Source organism: Paramormyrops kingsleyae, chromosome 22 (genome assembly GCF_048594095.1).
Source record: "Paramormyrops kingsleyae isolate MSU_618 chromosome 22, PKINGS_0.4, whole genome shotgun sequence".
In the NCBI taxonomy this organism is placed as follows: domain Eukaryota; kingdom Metazoa; phylum Chordata; class Actinopteri; order Osteoglossiformes; family Mormyridae; genus Paramormyrops; species Paramormyrops kingsleyae.
This window is the reverse complement of record NC_132818.1, coordinates 11,481,751-11,504,491: the sequence shown is the minus strand read 5'-3', so window position 1 is coordinate 11,504,491 and position 22,741 is coordinate 11,481,751. Positions and strand designations below refer to the sequence as shown.

The following is a 22,741-nucleotide window of genomic DNA, read 5'->3' as shown; positions in this document are numbered from 1 at the left end:
GATGGATGGAAGTTTTCATAGTCAATTCTGCAGTACGTTTCTGTATCAGCTGTTAAGGAACAATGGTATTGAATACTTGACTAAAATATATATACACCATTCTCACGTAAGAGTCCTTCGTGCCCAGGTGGGTGAGGGCGGAGTGGAGAGCAGAGGAGATTGCATCATCTGTCGTCCTATTGGCCCAATATGCAAACTGAAAGGGATCCAGGGCAGGGGGAAACCTCCTTAGAAACATTTTCATTCACTGCCACATTATCTACATTCCTCCACAGAGGTCCTTGCTGCAGCAGCATTTTCTGGGATCAATGCAACAGTCATTGTTGGAAATAAAAACCACTGTAATGAGAGCCCTGATTGGCTCATTGAAATGCCATTCTAACCCTAACTCTAACCCAGCAGCCTGACTTAAGCAACAATTTCCAAAAAATAAGACGTAATATTTATTTTTTAACAAATATTTTATTGATATTTTGCACTGACTAACAAAACAACCCAAACCTTACAAGTAGCAAACAGTGAGGGCTCCATGGCCCAGCATGTTGTCCACACTTCACCAGCCAAACCTGGACACCAGCTTCTCCTGGTCATCCAGGTCTTTCTGTACCTTCTTCCTCATGTAGAAAATGGGACAGTCTCGGCTGAAAGAAGGGGGAGGGGGGCGTGTAAATGGGGGCCAGTTCAGCAGGTTCCAGCGAGTCATGGATGGGGGGGGGGGGGTTTGCTCACCTGGTACAGAGCACCTCCTCGTGGAGGGAGCCCTGGCAGCGCTGGCACTGCGTCCACAAGCGTGAGAAGCGCTCCTCCAGGGCGCCGAGGTGCGAGATCTGCAAGATCGTGCTCAGGGTCACGGTGACCTTTAACCCTACAGGTGTCACTCCCATAATGCCACAGTAATGTCAGTCATACCTCTTTCTGGTATAGCTCAGACTCCCGCTTCTTACAGAAGTCGCAGACGGCAGCTGCAGGGAAAGAACAGGCCAGGGTGTAGGGTTAGGGATTGGGGAGTACTGGGGGGGGGAGGTATGGAGGGGCTAAAGCCTGGGTTCGAGGTCTGCTCACCATCTGTCTTTAGTGTGGCACGGCACCCGATGCAGGTGCTCCTCTTCTGGGCAAAGGCCATGAGGCCACCCACCCTGGAAGTAAGCACGGTCTTACAGCGCGTGTGGTCTCCCTCTGAGGGCAAGACAAGGTCCATTTAGCAGGTCTAAGGGAAGTGGGGGGGGACTTAACCACCAGCTCCACACAGGGACTCACTGAGTAGGATGCCCTCCGCCTTGCTCTCCCCCAGGATGGGATCAAAGATGCGGAGCAGGGGTTTGGACAGCTGCTGCTCCAGGTAGTACTGCGTGTCGATGGGGATGTTGTTCTCCAGCACATAGATGGGGTCCTGAAACACAGAGAAAACCGTGTACACAACACCGCCCCCTAGTGGCCACTCATACACATGACATCCCCCTAGTTGCCGTTTACACTACTCACCTCTGACTTCATGTACGCAGCCACACCTTTGGCCGCTTTGATGATGACGTATGGGACCCTGTCTCCCAGGTTCGGAGCGCTTCCTGGGTCCCGCTTCCTCATTCTAGGGGTGGGGACACACCTCTCATACACCTCCCAACTTGCATGCGAAAATACTCCTGGCCCAGCACCCCTACTCCCCTACCTCTCTGCCAGCTCCACATGGGCCTGCTTGCCTGCATACTCTTGAGCGCTCCTGGTCAGCTCCTTGGTGATGACCAGCTGCGAGATGTCGATTCGGTTACACAGCAGGTCAGAGATCACCTCCTTGGCATGCTCTACCGCCCCCTGGGGGTCCCTGAGGGAAAAGGCGACGGGTACCATGAGAGGTCCTGCCCCAAGCCCACAGTGAGTGCAGGGCAGTGCAGACGTGGAGAACAGGACCAACCTCTCGATCAGGATGTTCTGCAAGCAGGTGTTGATGAGATTGGCCACCAGGGGGCAGTTGTCTCTGCGCACAGTCTCTATGCCTTTGCAGTCCATTTTGTCGTGGGTGTCAGGGTTAGAGGAAAAATACAGGCCAGCATAGCGCTTCTTGTTGATCAGCAGGTACGGGTAATAGACCTGAGGAGGGTGAGTGTCACAACTTAAACACGGCACCTCAGAGTTAGCATGACGCCCCGTCTGTAAATACAGCCCCTCCCTCCCCGCTACCTTCTCAAACTCAAGCTTGATGGGTGCCACGAAATGGCTGGAGACCCACTCAGCTGCTTCGCGCCCCTGATCCATGGCTTCCTGCACCGTGGACACCCCCAGTTTGACCATCACGGAGTCAGTGTCCCCATAGATCACCTAAGCAGAATGGGTGGGGGGGGGGGGGGATCAAGGTTATAGTCACTGGCTGGTCACCACGGCGATGGATGGCACGCTGCTCACCGTGGCTCACCTTGGCATTGGCTTTGTAACCGTTGTCAGTCGTGTATCTCGACTCCACCAGCTGTTTTGTTTTTTCAATCATCTGCCGGCCGAAACCTGTGACGCTCTGACAGGCAGGAGAAGATGTGTGTCAGTGTGGCTCCAGGACCAGCTCACCCTATAGCGCCCCCCGCTGGCTCGTGCCCCCTTCACCTGTGAGATCTCCAGGCAGGGCAGCTTGCCCACCTGGGCCCCTGTAAAGCCGTACACAGAGTTGGCGCTGATCTTCAAGGCCAACTGGCGGCCGTCCAGCACCTGCTTCTTAAAGGGGTCCGTCTCGTTCTTCAGCTCAGTTTTAGCCCTGGGGGAGAGATTAGACCGCACCCCCTCAGACGCCCATGTTCCTTGGGTGGCAGATGAGACCACACCCCCTCAGACGCCCATGTGCCTTGGGGGTCGCTCACCTTTTCCTAGCAGTCAGTAGGTTCTCCAGGATCTCGGGCAGAAGGCCCTTCCTCACTGAGCTCTTCACGAAGCAGTCCCCTGTGGGGGTCTTGATGAAGTCATCTGGGGACAGGCTGTGGGACAGAGTGCCGACTTACACATGCAGCGCACAGGCTCCACCCACCCACAGGCTCCACCCACCCCACACCCACAGGCTCCACCCCCCCCCACCCACAGCTCCCCCTGCTACTCACCCCAGCCGCTCCACGCTCCCTTTCTGCAGAAGGGTGGTGTAGCACAGGTTGTGAGCCATCATGATGGACGGGTACAGGGAGGAGAAGTCCAGCGTTGTTATGGGAACTTTGTAGTACCTGCACACATGGTCGTTCTTATTTGCATGCATCTTCTGCCTGATTCGCTGGATGCTCTGCCCTAAGTGGGGACCCCCCCCCCCCCCTGCTGGCTGATGTACGCACCCCTTCTCGGGCTCGATCACTGTGGCTCCTGTGTAGTCCTCGCCCCCCTCAGTCTTCACCACCGGCATCACCAGCTCCTGTTTCATTGCCTAGGGTGCGGGGGAGACACAGAAGCTGAGCACCTGCCCCGGGGGCGTGGGTGGGATTTAGAGGGGGGGGGGGGCGGGGAGCTGACCTGGCGCAGGAGCTGCGACACCACCTTGATCTGCTGGCCGCGGGACAGCAGGTACGTGAGCGGCACGCCGGTGACACGCGCCATCTCCATGTAGTTGATGACGCACATGAGCTTCTGCAGTAGCCGCAGGGGCAGGTAGGCGTCCTTTAGGCAGTACACTGCCAGGCGCCGCCGCGTCTGCTCGTTCCCGTTCTGGGGGGCAGAGACAGTGTGTCATATGGGGTCTGCCCCGCCCCTGGCCACACCCCCCCCCAGTGTGACACACCCCCAGCCTTTCACACCTGCAGGTCTGTGATGATGGAATGCTGCACATCCTCCTTCTGCTCCTGCAGGAAGTGGAAGCTGACAGCATTCAGGGTATAGGAGCGCAGCTTGTAGTCTCTCAGCAGCACCTGAGGGGGGGGGGGGGGAGGCAGGAAGTGAGGCCTTGCCCACCACCAATGATCACACTTTGGCACAAGACCACACCCAGCAGACAGCCACACCCACCACATGTAACCATACCAACAATGAATGACCACGCCCACCACATGTAACCATACCAACAATGAATGACCACGCCCACCACATGTAACCATACCAACAATGAATTACCACGCCCACCACATGTAACCATACCAACAATGAATGACCACGCCCACCTGTAGTAGGTCGAACTGCACCCGACCCTCCATGTTAACAGTCTTGTTCTCCCTCCTTCCCATCTGCTTGCTTTGGAAGCTGGAATCCTTCAGCACGGACTTGATCCCTCGAACCCGGCCCAGGTAGAGAAACAAGTGCACCTGCGTAGAGGAAGCATGCTGATCCTCTGATGGAAGAGAGGCAGCACCGCAGCCCAGGGGGGGCGGCTCCTACCTTGAGAGCAGCCGCTCGGTTCAACAGATAGGGCAGGTCAAAATTCTGGATGTTGTAGCCGGTGATGATGTCAGGATCCACGGTCCGAACGAACTCCGCCCAGCTCTGAAGGGGATTCACACAAGGGTTAGAGCATTCGCACATGTGTGTGTGATCGGGCGTGTGTGTGATCGGGCGTGTGTGTGATCGGGCGTGTGTGTGATCGGGCGTGTGTGCACCTGCAGTAGCTGCTTCTCCTGGGTGAAGCAGAGCAACTGTGATCCCACAATGCTGGCACAGGAGTTCAGGGTGAAGGCCGTGCGGATGAAGGGCTCCTTCTCGCCCTGCCGCTGCACCATGGAGGCGATCTGGATCACGGGGTCCGTGTCGGGCTCCGGGAAGATGCCTGCAGGGGGGCATGGCCAGCTGGTGAGGGGTCCAGGGGCTTATGGGGAGAGCCAGGGAGTTCTGGTCAGGCACTTACCTTTCCTCCCTGCACACTCGATGTCGAAGCTTAGTACACGCAGGGGGGCAATCCTCTGCCAGTCGCCCTCCGCCGCGTGGCTGATGAGTTCCGACCAGGCCACGTCCACCTCATACTGGCACAGGGACACCTAACGGAGGCACAGTCCACCATGTTACTGACCCTCCCTGCAGAGGGCACAGGGCAGCCCCCTACCTGGCACATACCTTGCTGGGCTGCCGGGGGTGTGTCTCCCCTGGGCCCCTTTCTTCTCTCAGATGGTACTTTCCTGCCGGAAGCTCCACCCAGGAACAGCCGACCATGTCACTGTCCACCATGAACCTGCGCAGAGGAAGTGAACAAATACCAGCATTTATATGATTCCTCACTACGGGATTGTAAAGGCTCCCACATTGCTGTTCCGAAAATTATAATGTCTGTAACTGCAACCCCATCTCTGTCCTTGCATACTGCAGGTACATCATACACGGTTAGGTTAAATTAATACTTATTTTTAATAAAACATCCACACCACACTTCATAAACTTGACATAAACAGCGCCACCCTAGGCTGGCTGTCGAAGTATGCGGCTGTCTGGTGCATTGGTGTAAGAAGCATGAACAGGCAGGAACAGACAAGGGGCAGCAGAGGGCATGGGGGCACGCCTTTGTCTACAACCCTTAACCGTCCAGTGGGAGCCGCTGACTGCACCTGATCTCGAAGTCGATGTTGGCCTCATATGAGGGGTAGTTCTGCATGGGAAAGGACCCGAACTTAAAGCCTTGCTCCAGCAGCCTTTTGGCGGGGGCAATGAGACGGGGTGTCGCCATAGTGATGCGCAGGAAGTCCATGGGCCGGTTTCCATGGAATCCATACATGCCTGGCGAAAATTAGGGTTTGGTATTACACGGGCAGGGTGCGGTTGGGCAGGACAGGGACAGGGGCAGGGACAGGGACAGGGGCAGGGGCAGGGGCAGGGGCAGGGACAGGGGCAGGGGCAGGGACAGGGGCAGGGGCAGGGTGCGGTTGGGCAGGACAGGGACAGGGGCAGGGGCAGGGGCAGGGACAGGGGCAGGGTGCTCACTTTCTCGCCGAGTGATGTCCACAGCCAGCACAGTGACGGACAGGTTATCCTTATTCGATCGCATGTCCTTCAGGACGACCGCATTCAGCTCCTTCTTAAAGTCACTCAGGTGGTCGCTGCAGAAACCTGGGTGAGCAAGGAGACACTGTTCATGCGACTAATAGGAAGGAACCACAGTGTACAGTGGACTGAGCGGCCGGAGGGGGGTGACTTACCAGCGGGTGCCGGGACGTAGAAGTAGGGAGCGAAGCCGTGCACGTGGCAGCACACGGAGTTCCCGCAGTCTGTCACGCCAAACATGCGGATGATGGGCACGCTTCCCTGGGACTGGCCTGGCATCCCCGCTACTGGCGAGCCTTTCGGGACACACTAAACATGTTAGCGCATGACCCAAGCCCTGTCAATGTGCTCCTCCCCCCAACCAAGATCCTCACCTAGATAGTAATCCAGCTCGATCTGCTGAAACACCAGCCCGTCAGTGCCAGGATCGAGGGGCAAGGCCGAGGGCCGTGCCCAGCGAGGATTGATATCCGTGGAAAAGAGGTCACCTGCCAGGGATTAGTAAAGGAATCACATCGGAGACTAGCGACGCCATGCACAGGACAGAAGGCCCTCCATTCCAGGAAGCTCACCAACGGGAATTACGTCATGCCCAGCCTGCCCCTCTCTGCAGTCCCCCTCCATCTCTACTTCGTCCAGCATGGCGAGCTCCTCTTCAAAGATGGAGGGGCCATCGTCCCATTCACCCCCTACTTTGCTCTTCTTTGCCTGAGAAGCTCCTCCCATCACTGGTCCACCATTCCTCCGTTTTGCATCCATGGCCCAGTCCTGACACCAGGCAAGATAAAAGACAGTTTAGAGATGGCTGAGGCTCACCCCCACTCCCAGCTTGCTAACCGGTGCAATATTATTGCAGAATTTCCTCATAAAACTGACAGATCCGACCATCACCTGGCCGACCCCCAGCTCCCTATAAACACCCACAATGCATAACGTCCACCTGCCCGGTGGGCATATGCATCCTGCAACTAGGGTGACCATCGGCATGTACTCTAAAAAGGATAATGTCCAAAAAGGAGGACACCCATGCAAAATGAAAAGCTGTTGTGTTGGTGGGACAGAACACAATAACACCAATCAATAAAACTATTTAAGACAATGTTCAGTTATTCACTTAATCCACTGGTACAATCCAACACTCTTAAAGGATTAAGTCTGATACACTAAAGTTTGTCAGGTACTATATATACTATAGGTACTATATATGTAACCTATACAACTGTGGACCCAACATAGACCAGCTATCCCAACTTCGGCATTTTAAAGTTATTAGATGAAAAATCCTAAGACTTGAGCCGTATGCGCCATAACGCTGTGAAGTATGTGTATGGAAGCCGAGAACAGCAGTGCTTGCAATTATTTTTATGGCATTATCTAGAGAACATTTTTGTGCTACGAAGGGTGGGGGAAACATCCGACAGCAGTTTAGACAAAGAGCAGGAAAATAGGACTGTCATGACGAAATCCGAACTAGTACCATGCCTGCAACTCGAGATTTAATTACTCCAAATTCAAGATTTTAAAACAATTTCCTGTTCCGTGAGCAATGTTTACCAACTGATTAAGGCGCATCTAAAAGTTGCATACAACAATAACATAACAATTAGCTGTGATGCGCCCGAGAGGATCCGCACATTTAAAAAGTGGTTTCAAAATAAACGTGAAGTGCAACACATTTCCAAGGAAACGGCGCTACACAGAGTACGTTTATTAATCTTTAGCATTATCCACCCAAACACTAGAAACACAATACACCATACCTGTCCACATAACACATAAACCGAATATAAGAATATGCACTCGAACGTCTGTGACTGTTTACCTTTATAAAACACACCCCAACTTCCTCCTCGATTAAGCTTACAGAAACTCCCGCCAAATGACCATCTGAAGTCGTCCCCCGCCCACTGAAACATTAGCTCTGAAATGCTTCCGGTTTCCCGGCAAACCAGGTTGCCCACCGCGACCTTTGATTGGCCGAAGGATACAGAAAGCCATACCCGGATGTGAACACCCAACAACACCATCTTTGTAGGGCTGTGTGAGTGTGTGGCGACGGAGACGTTTATTCTAGACTGACACTAAGTGTACTCATGGAATCTTCTCCTTCTGCAACATCGAAAATACCAAAAAGGCCACCTATGTAAAATCTAAATTACTACAATTTTGTGCATGTTTAAACACCCTATTCTGTGTGTTCCCCAGCCTTGTGTCCTGTGCTGCCTGCGGTGAATGCATGCATATATGCATGTATAAAAAGGTTTATTTTCAAATGACATCTGATGTCTATTTTTGTGCATCACATTCATTAATAAGAAGGAACAAGTATTATGGTTTTATTGTGGTTTTTAAATGTGATTTGGTAGGAAATATCTGCATGGCAGTATCAGATGGTCAGGATGATTGCAACAATACTGTTAAAGTTTGCAGACAATTTATCTGCGGTGGGCTTAAATGCCAAAAACAAGGAGCAGGCTTACCTGGAGGAGGAGATGACACTCTCACTATGGTACCAGGAGAACAGCTTAATGTAAACAAGACATAGGAGTTGATTGTGGACTTTGGGGGGAGACGGCAGAGGGATTAACACTGCATCAGTTTAAATAGTGCTTTGGTGGAGAAGGGGGCAGCTTCAGGAACCTCAGTGTTCACATAGCTGATGGCCTGCCCTGTACCCTGCACATGGATTCCTTAGTGAGGGCGACTCACTAATGCCTGTACCATCATAGGCGTCCCAGGGACTTCAGGCTGTCCTTTCCAATACCAAAGAACTTCTACAGAGCCACTATCAAAAGCATCATAACAGGGAGCATCACCGCCTGGTTTAGAAGCAGCAGAGAAAGCCTGCAAGGCAAATGTGACCACTGCCTAAATGCCAAGGTGGATAAGCGGAGGAAGACCTTCTTTCTATAGGCAATTTAATTGGATCCATAATACCTGCACACCAACGTTCCTGCCTACTTACACATGTATATATCTAATACTTATTTCTGGACTCCTGCACTACTTGCCACTTTACTACAGACTGACAATTGCACACTATGGATATTTAAGTTTATTGTCATATCTTACATACTTGTGTCCCCTTTATATTTATGTCCCTGTTACGTTTTTCCCCTGTTCGCAATCTGGAGCTCGGTGATAACGCATTTCACTGCACACTGTACAAAGTATAACTGTGCATGTGATAAATATAATAATTTTGAAAGTCTGAACACCGTAATTAGATAAACAGCGTTGTTACAAGGAACAATAATATAAGGTAATGGAGCGTAGTCAAGCAGTATTTTCTTCTGTCCCGTTCCCGGTGTTATGCCGAAAAAGGCATCCCTGCCGTAGAATGCATGCCTGCCTCTAAATGACCGATTGGTCGCTGATCTGAAACGAGTTGAGCTACTTTGTCGAGTTAGGCTACCGTAGTGCTAATCGATAGCCCTAACCCTAACCCCCAAAAAACCCCTAAAACCCTAACCCCCCCCAAAAAAACCCTAAAAGCTCAACTCGTCAGAACACCGGCATGCATTCTACGGCAGGGATGCCTTTTTAGGCATAACTCCTGCCTCCAACAGTTATTAAAACTTATTTATATCTTGTATCTTCCTCGCTATTATATCAAATTCCGTCTTTTGGATAAACAGGGGTGTCCGCCAATCCAGCGTCACTCTCTCTAATGTCTTTAAACCAATCACATTTGTTATGCTGGAAATTTGGAGGCGGGTCTACCATCGGGTTTCCAATCCGGGAACGATCTAACTTTAATCGTCCCCCGCCCCCTCGCCCAGTGCTATTCGTGCGCTGTCCGTTAAACAACCACCCACATATTATGACCAATCGGAGCCGAAAGCGGCGCGTTTTGTCTCCTCCCCCCCCATGACCGCCCCCAGTTTCTTTGAGTGACAGATGCCAGCGTTGCGATTGCACGGGACGTTCGGACAGTGACAGGACTGCCGAAGGTCAGTGTCGAGCTTATGTGATTCTTTATGATTTTAATACGATATATTAAAATCTGCGATATCTTATCAATGGGAAGTGTTGCAAGCAGCGAGGCAGGAGTCAAAGTAGTAATGCCGCTGCTGGAGTCGATAATGTGACGGTTAGTTTTTGCGTAAAATGCCGGAATGGAAGGAGGCGTGATCGGTTGGTGCTGAGTGTGTAACGGTAATAGACCCGGCGGCAACCCGCCTCCTCTGCACGTCCGCAGCGCGTCTCAGGCAGGGCTGCTTGCGAGCCAATTTACCGTGAAACTAAGCGAAATCTTTTTAAGTTCACCGTATGTCACTTATGCGGTGTTTTTTTTTAAAAGAAAGTTGCGAAATAGGAGATACTGAAATGGCAATGACTTAGTCTTGGCAGCCCTGGGTACGTCCGCGCTGTGTGGAGACGCCCGGCCGCTGAGTTTTCTTGCCTCTCTGTTGTAGGAGAGAGAAACAGGTGTCAGGACGGGAGGACAGTGATACCCCCACCTTACCGACAGTAGTGCTGTATCTGTATGTGGGCGCTGTCTTACGGTCCTAAATAAAAATGCCGCGGGAGATGCGTGCGTGACAAACGTGCTCGTTCTCAAACTTCATAATCACGCTGTGTATGCACGTGACCGCTTCCTGTGATGTCCATTTAGATTTACTTTATTTAGTACACATTGACGTAAATAGTACGCTATGTTCTACTCACTAGGTCTGCTGTGCTTCTTGTCAGTGTTATATTTTTTATGAAATGTCAGTTTAGCCTGTTGTGTAGGTATTTTAATATGTAACCCTTGTATAGGGGGCACATATAATGTAGCACTACATTCTTATTTAACGTATTAATTAACCAAAAAAATGTTAGTTGCCTACTAATGTCATGTTTGTTCATCATTAATCAATCATAACAGTTGATATAGTTCATGCAGTTACCATATTTGTATATGATTTGTACTTGAGTAGTATCTGAGTTACTGCATTACTTGTGCCTCTTCAAGTAAAGTGTTACCCTATGTCCTGTACACTGCTTGTTTGGTTGTGACCTTCAGTTTTCTTATTTTATTTTTGTTTTACTGTGCTACTCTCTTTTCAAGGGGCTTTTTATCCTCCAGTCTTATAGCCACATATCCTGGTCAGGGTCTTGGGGGGGGGGGGGGGGGTTGCTTTATGCTTACTTTTTATAAGGTACTTTTCTGAGAAATCGCGTTGTGTGGCTGGTTTGTCAAGAATGCTTAAAGCCACACACTGTTTTATTAATAGTATGGATTACCTGTGTCTATGCTGGGAGGAGATCCACGAGGACAGGTGGCTATGCTTGTCCTTTGCTGTGAATGGTTAGGGTTAGGGGTCTGGCTGACTGACTGTGTGTTTTCAGGGTTATTTATTTGGTGGCCAGCATCCTGACAGCATCTTCCTAGCTGCAGGCAGCATGCCCCTGGCTCGCAGCCTCTCCGTCACCTCCCTCTCTGGGCTGGACGACTGGGATGAGGAGTTTGACCATGAGAATGCGGTGCTTTTCGAGATCGCCTGGGAGGTGGCCAACAAAGGTTCCTTGCTTGTGTCAGATGGTGCATTTGTGTGTTGCTGGTGCTCAGGATGCTCACACTGACAAACGGCTGCTTCTCATTCAGTGGGTGGCATCTACACCGTGATCCAGACCAAGGCCCGCCTGACAGCAGAAGAATGGGGGGAAAACTACTTCCTGGTTGGACCCTACATGGAGAGCAATGTCAGAACCCAGGTGGAGCTGATTGAGCCAACCAACCCAGCTCTAAAGAAGACCATCGATAAGATGAACACCAGTGGGTGTAAGGTACAGTCAGTGTGCACCCAATCCTCCATACTGTCACGGTCTGAGACAGCTTAGCTGTACTGCAACACATGTAGCCATACAGATTGAAACATATCCAGTTCTTCTTGCTCAGCTGCGATGGTGACATCCCTCCCGGAGCTGAACACCTTGGTTTCTATCCTTAACCTGTGTGTCTGATAACTGACACCCTGATGGTGGAATTCTGTCTGTGGCCTTTCCTGATCCGCTGTCTCTACCCTGAACTAGGCCTCTGTTTTGAGAGGACCCCACTGGAATGCGTGTTTAAAGGTTACAGGCTGTATCGGTGTCTCACACAGGCCACAGCTCGTACCGTGCTCTATTTTAAGGGGCTTCCTGAGATTGACTCGCACAAGGGGCTACAGTAAGTCTGTCAGCTGCTGCGTTCTGCTGCCTTGGTGGGACAACAAAAAAGAGTGAAGGAGCCTGGGGTCAAACGGAGGAGGCCTGGGCCAACCTGGGGTCAAATGGAGGAGGCTACAGCCAGCCAGGGTCAAATACCAGAGGCTGGGGTGAAATGGCAAAGGCCAGGGCCTGCCAAGGTCAAACAGTGGAGGTCAGGGCCAGCTGGGGTCAAACAGAGGAAATTAGGGGTGCTTCTCAATATATATACTTGACTGTACTTGTGTTCTTGTGTACCTGTTTCACGTCATCTTCCACTGGCAAGGACCAGTTCTAATATTAAGAGCAGAAGAAAAGAGGATGGTAAAAATCCCCGGATGTTGTTCTTGCCTCGCACCAAATATCAAAGATACATAAGTTGCATCCTAGTTAAACAAAACAAATCCCATAATTCATTGCACCCCAAGTTTGGTCTTGGGAGGCAAGCCAGTAAAACCGGTCTTGCCAAGACCACAAGTACGATCTTCATGTTCTTGGTATTGAGAAACAACACTGGGCCAGCTGGGGTCAAACGGAGGAGGGCGAGGTCTAATTGCTTAGTCATGAGATGATTTGTGTTTCAGACTGATGGCTCACGATGGCAGTGTAAATCTGCAAGCCAGGTGACCATCTGAGCTGGAGCCTTCGTGGTTCTACAGAGCTCTCAGGAACCACATCATGTTTTCACAGGTGTACTTCGGACGCTGGCTGATCGAGGGCGGTCCGTATGTCGTGTTGATTGATGTGGGCTTCACCGCTTGGTCACTGGACCGCTGGAAAAGTGAGCTCTGGGAAAGCTGCAGCATCGCCGTGCCGTGGTTCGACCGTGAGGCCAACGACGCCGTGCTCTTTGGCTTTCTCACTGCCTGGCTGCTGGGAGAGGTAAATGTGCTTATGGCTCTGGTCACGTTCACCATACCGCCGTCCTTTCCGTTAATGTTATACACCGGACCGCCGTCCTTTTGGCTAACATTATACACCGGACCGCCGTCCTTTTGGCTAACGTTATACACCGGACCGCCGTCCTTTTGGCTAACGTTATACACAGGACCACCATCCCGTTTGTTCAGAAGCGTGCAAGGGACAGTAAGCCTGTAGTTTAAGAGTGAGTCTGTGTTTGTGCCCCCAGTTTGCAGCCCAGTGTGAGGAGTCCTCACACGTTGTGGCCCATTTCCATGAGTGGCTAGCTGGCCTGGGACTGGTGCTGTGCCGGCATAGGCAGTTGCCTGTGGCCACCATATTCACCACCCACGCAACCCTGCTGGGCCGCTACCTGTGTGCCGGGAACGTGGACTTCTACAACAACCTCAGTGAGGTTTGTTACTCTGTTACGTGTTGGACTTTCACAGCTACGTAAGCATCAGAGCTGCAACTGTGGTCATGTGACATGAGGATTTGGGGGGGGGGGGTTGTGGTTTATTACAGGGGCAGGGTAGAGGGGAGGGATGGGTGGGGGAATGGAAATGGGAGAGAGAGAGCAGTCACCTGACCTTATCTCCTGCCACACCTGCTTCCTAAACACGCTCTGCTCCTCTCATAGTTTAACGTGGATAAGGAGGCTGGAGACAGGCAGATATACCACCGATACTGTCTAGAGAGAGCCGCGGCCTGCTGTGCCCACATCTTTACCACCGTGTCCCAGATCACAGCCATTGAGGCTGAGTTCCTGCTCAGGAGGAAGCCGGGTGAGACACAGGGCTGCAGGCAGGAGGCAGGAGGGAGGGCAGCCGCGGCAGGTGCTGACTACTCATTTTCACACAGACATCATCACTCCAAACGGCCTCAACGTAAAGAAGTTCTCTGCCATGCACGAGTTCCAGAACCTGCATGCCCAGAGCAAGGCCCGTATTCAGGAGTTCATCCGTGGACATTTCTATGGGTAGGCGGAGCTGCCGTTACCAGGGCAACTGACCAATAACACCTTTCTGTTAACATGGTCTTTTGATAATGTTGCTTAACTGCCATAGGACAAGTGAAATTACCAGATCTGCTGCAAGTAGTCTTATCACCACCAGGGGGTGCTGTGTGCCACTTTTGTATGGTGTCCTGTGAGTTATGCCAGTGTGTAACTGTGTTCATGTTCTCAGGCACCTGGATTTTAATCTAGATAAGTGTCTGTTCCTCTTCATTGCTGGGAGGTACGAGTTCTCCAATAAGGGAGCTGATATTTTCCTGGAGTCTCTGGCTCGGCTTAATTACCTGCTCAGGGTGAGTGCTACGTCTGTCTGTCAGTGCATATTGGTGTGTATCACTGCTCAAAGTGAGTGCTATGTGTCTTTTTACACACACACACACACACGCACACACACACACACACACACACACACACAGGTCTCCATTCATTTCTATGGGGAAAATCACAACACATCACATCTAATCACAACATGATGACCTTAATCCCTACCCAGCCCTAACCTTAACCATAAGTAACCAAACTAAATACGAGACTCATTTAATTGCATTCACATACCTTTGTGGGGACCTGAAAAATGGTCCCCACCAGAGCATGTGAGCGGAGTGGAGCGGGCGGAATTTGGTCAGAGCGTGGAACGGTTTTTTAGTTTAGGCTGGAGCGGTCGCTCTGTCTGGCTCCAATTTCGCTCCGATACCGCTCACACTACGACTCTGAGGTGTGCCCAAATCTACCCAGAATTCATCTGTACAATTATCAAGACTGTTAGACAAATTGGCCGAGATGGAATTAATTAGTGTGAATTAGAGCGGAGGAGCGGGCGGAGCCAACAGCCTCGTGAGCGAGGAGCGGAAATTCTCAACGCTCCACTCCGCTCACATGCTCTGGTCCCCACATTTGGTCCCCAGAAGGTAAGGTAAGGTACATGTGGAGCACGCACACACACACACATACATATGTAGGGTAAACATATCCTTATGGGGACCGCTCATTCATTTCAATGGGAAAAATGCTAACGCTAACTATGACAACCTTAACCCCCACCCTGCCCTAACCATAACCATAAGTAACCAAACAAAATACAAGAGTTTTTGCATTTTTAGTTTTTTCATAGCAGTCACCCATTTTTTATAAAATAGAGTTTTCCCTTCTGGGGACGTTATGGGGACATTGTGTCTCCATAAGGGTAGGTATACCCGCTCACACACACACACACACACACACACACACACACACAGAGATTGGTCTACCCCTATCCCCCATACAGATACTGAAGGTAACATGCCACAGTAAAGCTGTTATTATGGTGTTTCATTAGGTGTGAACATGCGGCTTTTAAGGACACAGATTTAACTGTTGTAAAGGCTGTAATATTAAACAATGTGTCAATTCAAAAGTGGCTTTATATGAATTTTAAATAAAATATAAATAAAACCAAAATTTAGTCCCATACAAAACACTTGCCTTCGATGGGTTGATGCTCTGTCCGGGGGCTATTCCCTGCCTTTTGCCTGGGATAGGCTCTGGACCCCCGCCCCCCCACCCCATGACCCTGCATAAAACAAACAGGTGTGGAAAATGTCCCCTGTCTTCCTGACCTGTCTACCCCCTACGTGTGTTGTATATGTATGGTCGGGTTGATGGCCAATATTTCGCTGGTACTTGTGACTAGTGACAAGGTGTATTGCAACAGCAATAAAGGGTTTTATCAATCAATCAATCAATCAAATGGGTGGGGGGATGAAAGATTAATTTAAATTTTATTAGGGCCTCATTTTCGTCAATGAAAAATCACCTTTGATGAAGAATTAAATTAACACTGGTGTGCACCTCTGTGCAGCACATTCATATACACATATTCAGATGTATTTAATAAAATGTAACGAGAAATAATGGTTGTAATGTATCCCCTGGTCAGCAGACCTGTGCTACTGCTGGACCCTTGAGGAAGCCTCTTAAGCCCAGCTGCTCCAGCTAGCTGACCCTGTGCTGTAACTCCAAGCTTGCTCTCACCTCTATGTGTCTGTGTGTCTCATGGAGAACAAGATTTATGAGGCGAAAGACAGTGTCCATATAGGGATGAATATAGAGTCACTAATCCTGTCTGTAGTGTAATGCTCTGACTCTTCCAGGTCAACCATAGTGAAGTGACTGTAGTGGCATTTTTCATCATGCCTGCCAGGACGAATAACTTCAACGTGGAAACTCTGAAGGGTCAGGCGGTCCGGAAGCAACTGTGGTGAGCTGTTCGGTGCTGTGGTTAGACTGGAGATTGTTGCCACAAAGCACCATGCCTTGTATTGATGCTCCCCTCTTTTCTGGTGACAGGGACACAGCTCACACTGTCAAAGAGAAGTTTGGGAAGAAGCTGTATGAGTCTCTGCTGGTGTGAGTGTTGTACAGTTACCAGTGCTTGTTTGCCAGCGTACCTTCTGCCCCCATCCTTCACTGTCTGGTGGCGTGTCCTGTGCCATTGTCCCTCTGTCTAGCAGCGTATCCTGTGCCATTGTCCCTCTCTGTGTGCTGGCGTGTCCTGAGCTCAATCCACACATTCATTACTTTCCCACTGCCACCTGCAGGGGCCAGTTGCCAGATGTATCAAAGATGCTGGACAAGGAGGATTTCACCATGATGAAGCGAGCCATCTTCAGCACACAGCGGCATAGCCAGCCACCAATCTGCACCCACAACATGCTGGATGATAGCTCAGACCCCATTCTGACCAGCATTCGCAGGATTGGCCTCTTCAACAGCTCCTCTGACCGGGTCAAGGTACACACAGGGCCAAAGGATCGCAGCAGTATTTCTGCTCCTCTCAGGGGAACTCTCACCTAAAGTCCATCTGAAACTGCATCCTATCCTCCTAGGTGATTTTCCACCCGGAATTCCTTTCTTCAACCTCTCCATTGTTGCCCATGGATTACGAGGAGTTTGTAAGGGGGTGTCACCTAGGTGTGTTCCCCTCTTACTATGAGCCCTGGGGCTACACACCAGGTATGTGGGTGTGTGTGTATGTGGTTACAGGTGGGGGGAGACTCTGATGCAGTCATATTTACCCCCCACGTTGTGTCCTCCTCTCGCTTAGCGGAATGCACAGTGATGGGGATCCCCTCTGTCTCCACCAACCTCTCTGGTTTTGGCTGTTTCATGGAGGAGCACATCGCTGATCCGTCCGCTTATGGTACGCTCCTGCCCTCCTGTTCACTATCCAATCTGCCCTCCTGTTCACTATCCAATCTGTCCTCCTGTCTGTCTGTGTCCTCTAACTCTAAAAATCTCACCACCCCAGGAATCTACATCCTAGACCGGCGGTTCCGCAGTGTGGATGAATCCTGTAACCAGCTGACCTCCTTTCTGTACCAGTTCTGCCAGCAAAGCCGGCGGCAGAGAATCATCCAGAGGAACCGCACAGAACGTCTGAGTGACCTGCTAGATTGGAGATACCTGGGCCGGGTGAGGGGGACGGGGGCGGTTCCTAGGCGTTTTGTGATTGGTGCATTGGTCTGACTGTCACCATGTGTCCCTCTGTGATTGGTGCATTGATCTGACTGTCTCCATGTGTCCCTCTCAGTACTACGTCATGGCTCGGCACATGGCCTTAGCCAAGGCTTTTCCAGACACCTACTGCTATGAGCCCCAGGATGCCACTTCTGTAAGTCTGTCTGTGGTTCTCGTCATTCAGTGTGGAGCTCAAGTCATTCTTGTGAGCTCTCAATGAGCTCCTGTTCCTGTATGCTGTGTTTGTGAAATGCCCCCCCCCCCCCCATTACCATGTGTCTATCTCTCAACTGCCCAACAGACCCAAGGCTTCCGCTACCCCAGGCCAGCTTCGGTGCCCCCCTCCCCTGCCCTGTCCCGTCACTCTTCCCCCCACCACAGCGAGGCGGAGGATGACGAGGAGGAGGAGCGGTACGACGAGGACCTCGAGGCTGAAAAAGACCGTCGCAACATCCGCCACCCACTATCTTTGTCCTTCCGGAACAAGAGCTCTCTACCATACCCACTGCTCAATGGCAATGGAAGTCTCGCCCCGTCTTCACTGAGCTCTGCCCAATCTCCAGCGAGCTCCACGCACTCCCCCCCTAGTTCTGTCACCTCACCCCTGAGCTCTATTTCTAGTGAGAAGAACTGATTTTGCACCCGTGCATGCACCCCCACAAACACTCCCTGTCTTCCACACATAAACACATGATGCATATGACTGAAAGAACCAGACACACACCAGACAGACTTCATATATATGAAGACGTGGTACAATAGAGGAAATCTGCAGTACGGGAGGTGGAGGTGCAGCTGGGTTCACCTTCTGCGGGGGAAACGCACCCCTGCCCACAAAGCCAGTGCAGAACCTCTATTCTTTTACTTAAAGAGCTCCATAGTCAGTTACGTTTGCTGCTGCCCCAGTAGTGCGCCCCGCCGTCCCCACAACCCGAGACATGACATGGCGCCAAATGGCATGCCGGTCTGAGTATTGTATGCATGTTAGCAAGATTACCTCATATTCCAGGATGTTTCAGACGAGATGTAGTATAAAATGGGTGGATTGATGTCAGTGAGCATTGTTATACATACGGTTTTACCAATTTGCACTTCTCAGTCAGACGATCTGCACTTGTCAGTCAGTGGGGATTTGTTTGTCATGAACACTTTCTGTGCTAGTGTTGTGTTATGACTCTCTTTTTCGTTAGATAACCACCGACTCCTTGTTACTGTTGCCTCGATGACTGAAAAACACTACAAAATGATCAAATAAGTTGTTTTATTAAGATACACTGTGACAGACAAATTCTTCCTGAAACAAATGTCATGCAGCTTCTTCAAAACTCCATTTGTATGCGAGGCCTAATTTCAGAAAGCGTGGTTCACAGCCAGCGGCTCCAGCTCGCTCAGCACAGGCAGACTCCGGCTCTCTGGCCTTTACATGCTGCAGTGTGGAGAGGAGATGCAGGTTGGCACACAGATGGCCCTGCCCCTGACGGATGGCCCTGCCCCTGACGGATGGCCCCGCCCCTGACAAACTTCCTTCATCATTACCCACCCAGCAAGCTGCTCCAGAAGGATGCGTAGGTGGCACTCCCCGTCACTGCCCCCAGCTGGGCGGGGTTACGCCGCACAGAGGTCACAGAGAAGCCGTTGGCGCCCGTCACCTCGACTTCCACTATGTGGTACTCCTTCAGCCTGGGGGACAGGATGGAGAACAAGCTCGGCTCAGAGCGGGCCGGAGGTGGAGAGTGACCCCCCATGCCCCCCATACCAGGAAGTGAGCATGCAAGAGGAACTCGGCCCCAAAGTCCTTCACAACTTGTGGGTGGCACACCTCCACGATCAAGTCTGCATTCCTAAGACCCAAAGCACACACAGCCCTGTAGGTACTGCAACACCCTCCACGTGCCCTTTCTCCCACTACCTCCACTGCACTTTTCAGGGAAGTAGGACAGTTGATCTAGGATCAGTTCCTCAGGAACAGAGGCTCTTAGCTTCTGAGGGTTTCTGTTCCACACAAAGACCAGACCCAAGCTGTGACCCTCCTTCTGGATCCTTTCCACTAGGTACTGTCCTGGGAGCAGGAGACAGCTGTTCACCACAAGAACCGCCAGAGGGAAAAGCCTGAGAGCTGCTTCGAATGTGCCCTTAAAGTTCCAAAGGGAAGGTACACTTATGAGACACCAACCTAAGTGGCCATATCCCACAACTCCAACAGCCATCACTCTTAAGGTGTCAGCTGTCAAGTCTGTGAAGAGACACAAATACAGACACGAGCACATGTTTTGTTTATCGGTGGACGCATGATAAATAAAAATGACCCGACTGCGGTGTGGTGTGTTGGTTCTTCCAGAAAGAGCGCTTTACCTAAATAAGTCGTCGTCATTCTGGAGCTGTGGTCAGTATGCCCGCGGCACCGTGATTCGCGCACTCCAAGTGTTTTACAGTGGCGACTGACACACCCATCCTGTGCTTTCTCCGTGTCGTTCTGCTGCTCAGCTAGGCAGCACAGGGCAGCCTAGAGTTGGTCATCCCTAGATGAGTCGAAACCGTCGGAGAGGTAATAGGGTCAGGCCTATTGGGGATCAGGGCTGGTGTGGTGCTGAGGTGTCGCCTGCTGCATGGAGGCGCTTGGGTCGCAGTTTGAGGCAACCTATCCGGGTGGGTGCGTGGAATGTCCATCTTCCTCTGCTGTCGGGGGAGCTTCGTAAACTCCGCGTTTCGGTGGCAATGCACTCTGAGGTATGCAGACCGGGGATTGGCCAGATCTCTGTAGGTGTGTATACCTACTTTTGGTCTAGTCGGACTGATGGCTGCCATACTCAGAGAGTAGCTGTTGCCGTAATGGATCGGCTCCTTCCGATGGTGTCTGACGTCGCTCCTTTCAACGAGCGTATTATGAGACTCAGGCTAAGGCACTCCTTGGGTGTCTTGTCTGTTGTCTCAGTGTATGCTCTGACCGCGGTGAGTGATGTCTCGTTGAGGGAGACATTTTACTCACATCTTTGCTTGGTGGTTGAAGGGTATCCACGAGGTGACACTCCTCTGGTCATGGGTGACTTCAATGTGACAAGTGGCACTGACAGTGGCCCCATGTTCCTTGACTTTGCAAAAGGTCAGGGGCTGCAAGTCGCTGGATACTGGTTCCAACACCCTGAGCCGCACCGTTGGACTTAGTGCTGCAGTACTGGAGGTGCAGCGAAGGAGATCATTCACCTCCTCATGGGCAGACGTTGGAGGTTCCTGCAGAACTGCAGGGTCTACAGAAGTGCCCAGTTTGTGAATTCTGACCACAGACTTATTGTCACTACGGGACTTCCGGTGGCACGATAGTGGAGATGGCAGCATAATTGCAGAGCTCCAGTATCAGCCAGCTCCTCCTGAGAAAGACACAGCCACATGGATAGTAATAAGAAACCTGCAGCAGTGATGAAAGCCGAGCTCTGCTTCTCCGTCGGCATGATGCGAGTACCTGGCACTCCTCTTTGCCCTTCAGCTCCAGTGCTCTGTGCTTCAGCAGCTCCTCCAGGCCGAGAGCAGGGTCCCGGCAATCGCTCACTCCCCGGTCGCACCCATCCACCAGGCTGTCCGAGAATTAAACACGCAAACAGACACCAGCCTCATGAGCTGCAGCTTTCCTGTCCTAACATGCAGTCAAAGACATTTTACAGCCACTTTCTGTGACACCTTTGTGGCGTGTGTGTGTGTGGTGATCCATACCAGCACAGCACGCCCAGCACATGCTCATGGAAAGAGGAGTGTGGGGACCGCAGGACTGATACCAGCTGCTGCACCATGCCCATGGAGAGGACCGCATCTGAGGGGTAGCGAGTGCCGGAGAGTCAAGGGACACGGGCACAGATGTACAGACAGATTCATGCATGCACAGCACACACACACACACACATACAACTTGCACACCATGCACACACACAGATACACATGTGCACATATACACACCAGCGCACGTATGGCCAGCAAGCACACACAGATACACACATGCACACATTTACAGCATGCACACACAAACACACATGCAAGCACAGCATGAACACACACACATGCATACGGCACCTCTGTGCTCCGGGTGTGCACTCAACAGGTTCAGCAGCAGGAATGCAGACTTGGTTCTCAGCTTCTCGCTGTCTGACTGCATCCCTCTCATCAGCACAGAAAAGCCATCATGTGATAGGAAGACACGCAGACCTTCTTCCTGTTCCCGGACCAGACCTATGTGGGCACGGAGAGACAGCATGATGCCTTGGCTTGGGGACATTCTGGCACACACACACTGAGACACGTACTTACAGGACACAGCGTACAGCGCCTTCACTTTGACGGTAGGGTGGGGGTCACAGTCTATGAGCTGCAGCAGCGTTGCCAAGGTGCCCTGGTGGAGTAAGTAGCACTGCACCTCGGCCATGTTCTGGGCACAGGAAGCTAATTGCATCAATTGTGCAGCAATTATTACATTACTTATACAGAATGGTGCAGGAAATGGTGAATGAAGAAGGAAGGAAACAGATGAGAGGAACCAAAAAATCTCAAGTAAGAAGACAGGATTACAGAAGAACTCAGCACACATCAATACCTTCAGAATGCACACAAAGAAGGGACAGGCTAGACAGACATACAGGTTAGACAAACCAACAGACAGAGAAAGAGACAGACAGGTTAGACAGACCGAGAGACAGTCAAAGACTGACAGGCTAGAGAGAGAGAGAGACAGACAGACAGAGAGGCTAACCATGAGGAGCAGACAGAAAAACAGCCTTTCTGCTCAATTCATATTCAACATAAGCACCCTGCCAGCCCCCCCACATCCACACTGTTCTACCCTGTCAGTCCCCCCCACACCCTGCTCCACCCTGCCAGCACCCTCCATACCCATGCACTCCCTCCCTCCCAGTTCTGTCACCTCACCCCTGAGCTCTGTTTCTAGTGAGAAGAACTGATTTTGCACCAGTGCATGCACCCCCACAAACACTCCCTGTCTTCCACACATAAACACACGATGCATATGACTGAAAGACCCACACACCAGACACTGAGCCACCCAGCATACAGTATATATATGTGAACATGGTACAATAGAGGAAACCTGCAGTACAGGAGGTGGAGGTGCAGCTGGGTTCACCTTCTGCGGGGGAAACGCACCCCTGCCCGCAAAAGTGCAGCACCTCTTATTTAAGGATTATTTTATGTTGCCTCTTATTTTATGTTAGCAAGATTACCTCATATTCCAGGATGTTTCAGACG

The 22,741-nt window shown here is 51.3% G+C and overlaps 3 protein-coding genes across 9 annotated transcripts; 1 reads left to right on the top strand and 2 right to left on the bottom strand.

The window, feature by feature from the left end:
* Positions 1-442: 442 nt before the first annotated feature.
* Positions 443-10,508, bottom strand: pold1 (polymerase (DNA directed), delta 1, catalytic subunit). Of its 5 annotated transcripts, XM_023798453.2 has the most exons (27): positions 7,736-7,874; positions 6,486-6,681; positions 6,288-6,401; positions 6,069-6,209; positions 5,854-5,979; positions 5,481-5,649; positions 4,996-5,110; positions 4,790-4,919; positions 4,545-4,711; positions 4,327-4,431; positions 4,113-4,253; positions 3,753-3,863; positions 3,472-3,663; positions 3,297-3,385; positions 3,075-3,191; positions 2,841-2,954; positions 2,590-2,737; positions 2,408-2,503; positions 2,176-2,313; positions 1,910-2,085; positions 1,667-1,819; positions 1,483-1,585; positions 1,258-1,390; positions 1,063-1,176; positions 910-962; positions 730-827; positions 443-641 (listed from the first exon to the last, which is right to left on the bottom strand). In XM_023798453.2, the coding sequence occupies exons 2-27, from the start codon at positions 6,670-6,672 to the stop codon at positions 554-556; spliced, it is 3,318 nt and encodes a 1,105-aa protein (XP_023654221.2). In that variant the 5' UTR covers positions 6,673-6,681; positions 7,736-7,874; the 3' UTR covers positions 443-553. The 5 variants fall into 5 exon arrangements, with proteins under 5 accessions (XP_023654221.2, XP_072560703.1, XP_072560704.1 ...); XM_072704602.1 differs by lacking the exon at positions 7,736-7,874 and adding an exon at positions 10,382-10,508 and having other exon boundaries at positions 3,075-3,385; XM_072704603.1 differs by lacking the exon at positions 7,736-7,874 and adding an exon at positions 8,394-9,323 and having other exon boundaries at positions 3,075-3,385.
* gys1 (glycogen synthase 1 (muscle)) lies at positions 9,725-19,811 on the top strand. Of its 3 annotated transcripts, none has more exons than XM_023798457.2 (16): positions 9,725-9,866; positions 11,251-11,422; positions 11,507-11,688; positions 12,778-12,969; positions 13,217-13,402; positions 13,628-13,772; positions 13,849-13,966; positions 14,175-14,295; positions 16,132-16,238; positions 16,328-16,387; positions 16,579-16,771; positions 16,867-16,993; positions 17,085-17,180; positions 17,289-17,452; positions 17,571-17,651; positions 17,799-19,811. In XM_023798457.2, the coding sequence occupies exons 2-16, from the start codon at positions 11,305-11,307 to the stop codon at positions 18,129-18,131; spliced, it is 2,223 nt and encodes a 740-aa protein (XP_023654225.1). In that variant the 5' UTR covers positions 9,725-9,866; positions 11,251-11,304; the 3' UTR covers positions 18,132-19,811. The 3 variants fall into 3 exon arrangements, with proteins under 3 accessions (XP_023654225.1, XP_023654226.1, XP_072560705.1); XM_072704604.1 differs by lacking the exon at positions 9,725-9,866 and adding an exon at positions 9,881-10,006; XM_023798458.2 differs by lacking the exon at positions 11,251-11,422 and having other exon boundaries at positions 9,773-9,866.
* Positions 19,435-21,920, bottom strand: LOC140581584 (hsp70-binding protein 1-like). Its single transcript, XM_072704605.1, has 5 exons — positions 21,791-21,920; positions 21,557-21,712; positions 21,203-21,299; positions 20,955-21,066; positions 19,435-20,862 (listed from the first exon to the last, which is right to left on the bottom strand). The coding sequence occupies exons 1-5, from the start codon at positions 21,903-21,905 to the stop codon at positions 20,743-20,745; spliced, it is 600 nt and encodes a 199-aa protein (XP_072560706.1). The 5' UTR covers positions 21,906-21,920; the 3' UTR covers positions 19,435-20,742.
* Positions 21,921-22,741: the final 821 nt, after the last annotated feature.

Excerpts from the sequence above, each read along its gene's own strand:
- LOC140581584 (XM_072704605.1), bottom strand. The coding sequence starts at position 21,905 with ATGGCCGAGGTGCAGTGCTACTTACTCCACCAGGGCACCTTGGCAACG. Across the intron at positions 21,713-21,790 it reads GGCGCTGTACGCTGTGTCCT|GTCTGGTCCGGGAACAGGAA; the intron begins GTAAGTACGTGT and ends GTGCCCACATAG. Across the intron at positions 20,863-20,954 it reads AGGGCAAAGAGGAGTGCCAG|GAGGAGCTGGCTGATACTGG; the intron begins GTACTCGCATCA and ends TGTCTTTCTCAG.
- pold1 (XM_072704602.1), bottom strand. The coding sequence starts at position 6,672 with ATGGATGCAAAACGGAGGAATGGTGGACCAGTGATGGGAGGAGCTTCT. Across the intron at positions 6,210-6,287 it reads CGAGCTGGATTACTATCTAG|GCTCGCCAGTAGCGGGGATG; the intron begins GTGAGGATCTTG and ends GTGTCCCGAAAG. Across the intron at positions 1,391-1,482 it reads CTGCGTACATGAAGTCAGAG|GACCCCATCTATGTGCTGGA; the intron begins GTGAGTAGTGTA and ends TCTGTGTTTCAG.
- gys1 (XM_023798457.2), top strand. The coding sequence starts at position 11,305 with ATGCCCCTGGCTCGCAGCCTCTCCGTCACCTCCCTCTCTGGGCTGGAC. Across the intron at positions 14,296-16,131 it reads GGCTTAATTACCTGCTCAGG|GTCAACCATAGTGAAGTGAC; the intron begins GTGAGTGCTACG and ends TGACTCTTCCAG. Across the intron at positions 17,181-17,288 it reads CGCTGATCCGTCCGCTTATG|GAATCTACATCCTAGACCGG; the intron begins GTACGCTCCTGC and ends TCACCACCCCAG.